This window comes from Notothenia coriiceps, unplaced genomic scaffold, assembly GCF_000735185.1.
Source record: "Notothenia coriiceps isolate Sejong01 unplaced genomic scaffold, NC01 NC01_scaffold00009695, whole genome shotgun sequence".
NCBI lineage: Eukaryota > Metazoa > Chordata > Actinopteri > Perciformes > Nototheniidae > Notothenia > Notothenia coriiceps.
In genome coordinates this window covers 262,418-271,382 of record NW_011342396.1, presented here as the reverse complement: position 1 = coordinate 271,382, position 8,965 = coordinate 262,418, and the positions used below count along the sequence as shown (strand labels likewise).

The 8,965-nt window shown below is 42.3% G+C and overlaps 2 protein-coding genes across 2 annotated transcripts; one reads left to right on the top strand and one right to left on the bottom strand.

Annotated features, from left to right (window-relative positions):
- Positions 1 to 2,479: 2,479 nt before the first annotated feature.
- On the bottom strand, positions 2,480 to 6,979 carry cmpk2 (cytidine monophosphate (UMP-CMP) kinase 2, mitochondrial). The gene is made up of 5 exons (XM_010771224.1): positions 6,320 to 6,979; positions 5,463 to 5,577; positions 4,868 to 5,069; positions 4,428 to 4,661; positions 2,480 to 3,005 (listed from the first exon to the last, which is right to left on the bottom strand). The coding sequence occupies exons 1-5, from the start codon at positions 6,902 to 6,904 to the stop codon at positions 2,885 to 2,887; spliced, it is 1,257 nt and encodes a 418-aa protein (XP_010769526.1). The 5' UTR covers positions 6,905 to 6,979; the 3' UTR covers positions 2,480 to 2,884.
- Positions 6,980 to 7,583: 604 nt separating this feature from the next.
- Positions 7,584 to 8,888, top strand: LOC104945533 (radical S-adenosyl methionine domain-containing protein 2-like). The gene is given in 3 exon segments (XM_010771223.1): positions 7,584 to 7,977; positions 8,065 to 8,641; positions 8,643 to 8,888. Coding segments are annotated over 3 exon segments (1,065 nt in total). The 5' UTR covers positions 7,584 to 7,652; the 3' UTR covers positions 8,806 to 8,888.
- Positions 8,889 to 8,965: the final 77 nt, after the last annotated feature.

The following is an 8,965-nucleotide window of genomic DNA, read 5'->3' as shown; positions in this document are numbered from 1 at the left end:
TTTTTAAATGCCCTCTTAAACATATTTAGTTTATGCAGTCACTCTCTTTTAATTAGATTGTTCTAATCCAATTTGATGTAATTCCTTTACACACCAACCCTGGCATTTGTTTGGGATGTTAAAGAGGTTGGTGGATATTTAGGAAAGACCTCGGATGGTGTTTAAATCTGCTTTGGGAACGCTACATACTGCATTTAGGGGTGAGAATAGTGTTTGGAAAAAACACTGTACCTGCCAGCTGGAGGAATCTGGAGGGATTTTAGCCCACAGATGACAGCATCCACAACATCCCCCTTCACTGCCTCCCCCCCTTTTTCAGTCTTCCTCACCAGCTCCTCTTCCTTCTTTTATCCCCATCCCCCAACAGAGACCCATCCCTGCCTGTCTAGCCAAGAGAGCTCTCCCCAAAAATTCCCCATAACATCCAGGTATTGCTCTGAGGCCTCACTGATTGAAAGGAGCATTATTAGCCCCATGCTAACCTGCTCATTCACTCTGTAAAACGTTATTTATTTGTCAAGGGATGTATATAGACATTGCTGTAGGGGTCTTAAGAGTTTGGCAGACACTTGGTGCCAAATCATATGCATGACTCCTCTTGCCATGCCGCTTCATGTGGCTGCCAAGTGAGGCCCACTGGGTTCTTTGCCAGGGGACCCAGACTACTATTCAAACCCCCGCCCCCCACCCGGCCACACTCCTCACACACATAAAAACACCTTGTGCTTCCTCGGTGCCCTTTCTCCCTCCCCCAACCTGTACCAACCCTATGCCCTCCCATTCCCCTCCCACCCCTACAACCTCAGTCTCCGCACCACACTCATTATTAATGATCTGAGGGACAGCTTTCATTTGATCTATTACTTAGGATGGGACGGAGGCTGCTGTGCTGCTGCATCCCTGCTGGATCTTTAATTATTTCATGGAGGGCTTTCCTCCTCTCTGCTGCTCCTTCTCTGTTGTGCAGATGAAATATTGAAGTTGAGGAGTGTAGTGCAAAGTGGCCCCATACAGGGTGAGGTGTGTGTGTGCATTTGTGCTGTGTGGTTCAAGTGAACTGTATATGTGGGTGGACGGGCATGTGTGTGTAAGGCTTGAGCTTTCCCATAGGCTTTTCCATAAATGTGGTTTGGACTTTTATCTTGCAACTTCAGTAGTGAGGTCACAAATTGGAAGCAGATTGCATTAGTTATTAACTTTTTTTTTCTCAAACCGCAGTTCAACTTTGAAACACAAACATTCAATGTGCGAGTTGTTGTTATTGTTAAGACCTCTGAGTGTATCCTGGCCATCTGACAAAAACAACCGAACAGTTGCTTAACGTTTCAACATGGGAAAACACTATTAGCAAATGTAAAGAGAATTATTTCAGTGCATGTGTAATGTACTGTGATTATGGGCCATTAATGTCATATTACAGTAGTGTTGAGGGGCAGTAAGTAATGGCATGGTGTCACCACCCACTTTTTGTTGCCAAGAAAAACAAAGCATAACATCTGACGTGGAAATATGGCTGACACCACAGGCACACAGCTTTGCATTCAGGTATGATGTATGGCCTAATGCTTAATTGCTGTACTCTCCTACTTCATACATGTTGGACTCTCTTGAGACAGAGGCTACTGTGTTAATGGCAATCAAAATTCCACACAGCTCTGTGCTACATTCATTTTGTGTCACACAGCCCATACATAGCGTCACCCAGCAGCTGAGGGCCTACGGATTCAATAAACCCTTCTGAGATACTTACCTCACGTTGGAATCTATACACCATAAACATAATGACACCATATTTTAGTTTATGTGATTACATGTGATGGTATGATTTGCATCCACAGCCTTTCTCCACTCAGTAAAACATTGGATTGCCGTAATTGGTAGTAGGAGTAATCCATGCGCTTATGTGGGGGAGCGTTGGAATGACATTGATATACAGCGCTCCATTAATTGCCATATGAATAGGGTCTGCAGTGGTTGGCGCTCTGCTGATGCATCACAGTAAAAGAGATGGGTCACTCTGTCTTCTCCAGCCCGCAGCTTTGCCAAGCTCATAATTACTAAAACCACCAATTAATCTTCCCATCACATAGGCCAAATATACACTTCCTCCATGTATATGTGAGTTACAGTATGTGCTCTTAGTAAATGTGCATGCTTGTATGCGTGTTTAAACAAGTGGCAGTTATGTGTGCACACCTGTGAGGGTCTGTGCCCATGAGAACATCAAGTACAAACAGCACTATATGTTCTCAGTGTACTCTATAGCTCCCTTGCCAGACACACAGGTTATCAATACAAGTGGCATCAGTTGTGTCAATGTCACACAGTCGAACTATATAGAATTGCCATCTGCAGTTCTAAAAAAGACTTATTTTGTGCAAAGAAAAACATTGTGTTCACGGAGGGTTAATAAGCACATACAGTGTGTATAACTTCTTAGGTTGCCTTATGTAAGATAATAAGAGACCACAAGCAAATATTTAGTATCATTTTCTTTAATTTAAAACGTTTTTTAACTAATTAAAAGTGTGGTATCGGAGTGTAAATTGAATCCTTTTTCAGTTTTTTCCTTTTTGCCTGATTTCTGGGAGGTCAGAACGGCAGTGCACACTTCTTCGTAACAATACTTTTGTAAATGTGTGTCAGAATCAGTGCATGCATGTGTGTGTGGCTACATGAATATGTATTTCTGATGGTAGCTTTCAGTTCTGGCCCCTGGCCATTCAACCTTTACTCATTCTGAAAAGAGCCTCTTCTCTACAGTGTATTCTGGTCACTACTCCTCCGACTAGCTCATTCACAACACCTTACTGGCACCCAGTGCTGACCGCAGGTACTGCATCCACTTGATGCATGGGTGACAGCAGGGGAGATGGAGAACTGTTTACAAGTGGCATTTGCCCCTAATTAAAAGCAGCACTTGTTGGAGCACTTGGTCTGCAGGAGGACTAGCATCCACAGTCACACACACTGGGCCACTGATCCTCTGATAAGCCTTCTCCACTCTGCACAACACACAAACACATTGGTCAACAAGTGAAGAAAACAAGCATATAAACGCAGCAAATTACACTCTACTACATTACAGTGAATAATCTGTTTCATGACACCTTTGAGTATTTTGAATGCTAATGTTTTTTTTGAGTGCACAACATTTACTCCAAGAAACAACACACATGGCTTATAGCGCAGCCATTCCTGAGACAAATGAAGAATAGTCCTTGTGATAGTGATTGACCAAGTCTGCAGAATCTCTCACTTTCTCAGCCCCGAGACAGTCCATTCCCTCCCTTTTTTTCTAATTCTGCTGGCCCAACATCTGGCTGTCCCATGTGGAAAGGCCATTATGTCAGGAAAGAGGATGAATGAAAGTAGCCATCGACCTGTCTGCGTAGCGACTATCATGGGCAGCCAGTGCCTTGCGAGTTTTGACCAGCTTAATGGAGCACAACTGCTCAGCAACTAATCACCTGTTCTTTCTCATCAGCTGCTTCCCCCCCGGGACAGTAATTGATTGTTAAGTGTTTGATGGATCTGACTGAGACTGAGCTGACCTGACTCAGTGGAACGTGCAGTACAGTTTGTTGCCCATCTGTGGTTTCATGTTTTCACACTCACTGGGAACTTTTTTCATCACAGACTGTGGAACATTTGTCCACATGTCACATCGCTGAGTGTGTTTCAGTCATTACCCACTCTGTGTAACAAACTGTTGTACTGTCATGCTGGACCTAGGCCAGATTAATAGAATGTTTGTATAATGTAATCTCAAAGACTCCTAAAGAATTCCATTTATGTTGCAATGCAAGACTACTACAGATTTTCTATTTGTCAAATTATTTATTAATGCTTTCTGTATATGGGATTTATTGATTTCAGTCCTAAAACAGGTGGCCATCTTTGATGAAATAGTTGTTTCTAGTGCTAAATCACTGTTTCAGGGATTTTCTAATAAGGGAGTTGGTATGGTTGTTACAATTTAAGGAATCTTCTAACCCTCCTGTTATATTATAGTGTAGGTTGGACAGAAACATGTTTTTTTCAGGTTTTTCCTTGGATTGAGGATGAATATTACCATTAATAGCGCTTAAAAGAGTGTCCATAAAACAATCCTTAAAAATTAAATAACTATTATGATTGGGTTTCTTATCTTCTGAGCATCTGTTGCTTTTTTCTGATTTGTATGACTGTAAATTAATTACCTTTTAATTAACTTTTGGACACACATTACAAGCTTTTTAAAACATAATCTTGGGTTTCTGGGAATTTGTCCCAACATTTTACATCATCAACAAAATCTATTTTTCAAATAGCAATCAACAGATGCATTTATTATGAAAATAATTAGCTTTATCTGGTATTATAAATGCCAAATGATCAGCTCAAAGGTGTATGTACTGCACACTATAAATATAAATATGTCTCACTTGAGTCTGAAAAGCTGGTTGTGGTCCAGCTCTTGCTCTTCCTCAGTCTTTCCTTGCCCTCTGTCCCTCAGCCTCCTCCTCCTCTCCTCAGGGTCCAGCGTGAGGCAGACCACCAGGCTGGGCTGGAGCAGGTCACTGGGCCAACAGTAGACCTCGGACCCCTCTGCTGGAAGGTTGCACACTGGACCGCTGACTGCTGTGGCAATGGCATACGCTGCTGTGCTGTGCCAGAATCTGAGAACAGTTAATGGATGGTGGATTGAAAGGGGAATGATGGATTGATGTATGATCAGGTGACTAACAGGTGGAGTACACACAATGTTTAACATTGAATTGTAGGTCTAGATCCCAGTGGGATGTGTCTATTGTCCCCTCTGACTCAAAATAGGTCACAAAACTGGCAAACGTCACAACACCTGTGACATCTCAGCTCTCTTTACCTGTCAACGATGACAGGTGTCTTCATACCCTCCTGGCCTATTTGTTCTGCTGTGATGTAGTTCCCCAGAGCGTAGAAAGCCCTGCGGATGAGGGGAGGCTCCCGATCAAAGCGGGCCCTCATGGGGGACAGGCAATGGGGAGGGGACCGCAGAAGAGAGGCCCCGAGAGCATCCCTCAGAGACTCAGTCAGAGTTGTCTTACCTGTGAAGGTAAGAGGGAGGAAGGGAATAGTTACTTCAGAAGCAAAGAAGACACACAAAGACTGAGAGAGATTTTAGAGATCAGAAAGAAGTATTCGTCACATTTTCTATAAATGTAATAATAGGCTTAAGAGTCTCTTGAAAATACAAAACTCCCATCCTACCTACAAGGTTGGGTTTTCATGAGGTTTGAGAAGAGTATTAGATGAGCGAGCTCTTCAATAAACCATTTTCACAGTGATGTAACTTTCCTGAGGTCATGATACATGATATTCCATTAGGCAAGGCTCGCTGGCAGATAATGGCTTTAGCAGAGAACAACTGGCCATCACTTTAGCGAGACATCTATACATCAAGCTGATCCCATATTTATTTATGAAGTAATGGCATTAACCTGTGGCATCCAAGCCTTCTATGACAATAACAGGGAAGTCTGGTTTCCGTCTGGGCTCCTCTCGGCTGGGCAGCAGCGCCAGCACAGCCCTGGCCTCTGGGATGATGTCACCACACTGCAGAACAGACAGAGTCAGTTTGCTGCTGAGAGAGCAGGCAGGAGGGAGTCAGTGACTGTGGTGCGCATGAACACACACTCTACTGTGAGCCACCTGGCACTGATAGATAAAGGGAAGCATTAAGAGGCCTTTTGGACACACTGCTATACCTTCCTTTACCACAAGAGTGTGCAATTTTAGCCATAGCTTGCAAATTAATCAACACTTCTGTTTGTTTATGTTCTTCAAATCAAGCAGTGGTGAAAGAGGTTCTTAGATATTTTACATAAGTTAAGAAGCAATATACTTAAATGTAAAAATACTCTGTTACACGTAAAACTCCAGCAGAATTTGACTTAAGTCAAAATGCAAAGGTGTACCACAATTGTCCCATTTAATAAACAATTATATTAAATGACTTGATTTTAATTATTGATGCATCAAAGTGTCTATCACAGCTAATTTGAAATGCTTTATATTGATGATGGATAGCTTAACCTATGATAATATTATGTGAATGTTTATTTATAATTTGATGCATATGTTTAGTATTAGTTTTTAATATGAATGTATAAAGTACCTAACAAAAGCTGTGTAGTAGGTACATTCAGTGGAGTAGAAAGTACATTATTGGCATAATGGCATCCAAAATATAGTGGAGTAAAATCATTTGAGTATATGATAGAAGTCCTCGCGCAAAGTAGAGTGACCTTCCTCTACTGTAAAAAGCAGATTTATATCATAATGTCACTATAATAACCTTTTCTAGAACCTGGTAGGCCTCCTCAAAACTGTAGAAAACATCCGAGTTGATGATGTTGAGAGTGGATGGGTGGTGTTCTGGTGCTTCTGCTGGTACCACATAGTAGTCCTTTGGCATCTGCATGGTGTGGCTGTCTCCATCAGACCACAGGTGCTGAGTCCACACTCCACCTGTCTCTCCTCTCAAGTATGAACACACTAGCACCGGGTCACGCTGTGTTAAATCTCGCAAAAGACGCTCTGTAGGGGACGAACTCTCGGAAGTATCTGTCAAAAAGTAACCCTTAAGGAGAGAATCCTTGATATTTGGAAGAAATGAGCACATGGGAGACAAATGACATTCTGGAGGCAGGTTTGTCAACAGTTTGTCTTTGAGCTCCGCGTAAAACTTTGCACGTCTGATTGTGTCGCTGCTGCAGACAAGCAGAGAGTAACACTGGCCATCGTTTCCTCTGAACACCCGGGGCACTTCTTCTCCTCGGTGCTTCTCTTGTGTTGAAAAGTAAAAGGGGGTTCCATTCAGCTCCACTGAAAAAACACGAGAGGACCAGTGAGGAAGAAGAGACATTGTCCGCCGTGCCATTTCTTACACCTGACGCATTCGTCGGTATCTGGTCTGGTTCAAGGATATTAACTGCGTAGCATTGCATCATGGCCGCTGAAGGGAAAGCGAAAGTTAACTCCGCTAAACAGATAAACGAAACTTATCCTTCACTCTCAGATGGGTTATCAGAAAACTGCATTGTTGTTTCCGAGAAACGAAATCCTTGGCTCTAAGTCATGTTTATGGATAAGTATGACACACCATAAGAAATAGCTTCTGGTTGTGTTAAGTTCTAAGTGTTAAGTTTCTCTTTGACGTCAGTTATCTCTTAACCCAGGTGTTTATTGAAGATTTAGGAAGAACATAAAAGTCAACTTTGCTGACAAATAATAAACAGAACAGAGCAGGCAATCCATTATAAACATGCATTTCACTTTTTTGCCTCAACCCACGTTTTATTATTATCTTTAATGGCATGCAATCTTACTGAAACCCATATTATTGTTATAGATGTTAAGCCTCCAATAAAGTGTCTTATATCATATCATTGTTGCATCTGTATAATGACTATAATAATACATATTGGAGGTATTTTATCTTCACCTGCACTGTCACATTTGCTCAGTACCTCGCTGCACGTGAGCTGCACCCAGCTGAGTTCCGTTTTCGATGTTTGTAAACAGAAACTTAACAGCTCAGCTGACCGACTTTCCTTACCGCTATATAAAGCCCGTGCCCTGCCGACCTCAACATTCGCACTGACAACAGTGATACGGCTGGTTTGAAGATGAAAACCTCTTATTTGATCACTTCTCCAATGCTGCTGCTGCAGCTCTGCATCAGCAACCTGCACCACATTTTTACGAGCGTCTTTTCTAAAGTTTTTAACTGGACACTCGGAGTCCGCATCCCGTCGACATCCTCTGTCTCACAACTTGACAAAGAAGAGGACCAAAGCAAAGACAAAAATGCGACGGATCCAACAAGTGTAAATTATCACTTTACAAGACAGTGTAACTACAAATGTGGATTTTGTTTCCACACTGCAAAAACATCCTTCGTTCTGCCTCTGGATGAAGCCAAAAGGGGGCTCAAACTCCTGAAGGAATCAGGTAGGCTGCATTTTAAATATCAATCTATTCTGTTTGTGTGGTGTAAGAAATGTTGTTTACAGTTAAACTAATTGCTTCTTTAATTAGGCATGGAAAAGATCAACTTCTCTGGAGGAGAGCCATTCCTGCACAATAAAGGAGACTTTCTGGGGGAATTAGTTCAGTACTGCAAACAGGACCTCCAGCTCCCAAGTGTCAGCATCGTCAGCAATGGAAGCATGATCAAAGAAAAATGGTTCCAGAAATATGGGGAAGATCTGGACATCCTGGCCGTCATCTGTGACAGCTTTGATGAAGCAACAAACCAGCTAATTGGCAGAACTCAGGGCAGAAAAAGCCACATTGACAACCTTCACAAGATTCGAAACTGGTGCCAGCAGTACAAAGTGGCATTCAAAATCAACTCCGTCATCAACACCTTCAACATAGACGAAGACATGACGGAGAACATCCTCCAGCTCAACCCAGTCCGCTGGAAGGTGTTCCAGTGTCTGCTTATCGACGGGGAAAATGCAGGAGATGAAGCCTTGAGAGAGGCAGAATGGTTTGTCATCAGCGATGAGATGTTCCAGGATTTTCTGGATTGACACAGCAGCCTCCCCTGCCTTGTTCCTGAGTCCAATGAGAAGATGAGGAATTCCTACTTAATCCTCGATGAATATATGTTTCCTGGACTGTCGAGAGGGAATGGAGGACCCGTCCAAGTCCATCCTGGATGTGGGTGTGAAGGAAGCCATTTGTTTGAGTGGCTTTGATGAAAAGATGTTTAAAGAAAGAGGAGGGAAATATGTGTGGAGCAAAGCAGACTTCATGAAGTTGGAGTGGTGAAAACACTGCAAATCAAATTCGATGTACCTTTGATGAGGGGTTGCACAGATTATGTTTATAGTGTGTGTGTGTTTTTATTGTTATTTCTGTTTCTTACTTACATCACTGCTTTTGTTTTTTGAAAAAAAAAGCGTTATGTATATATATATATATATATATA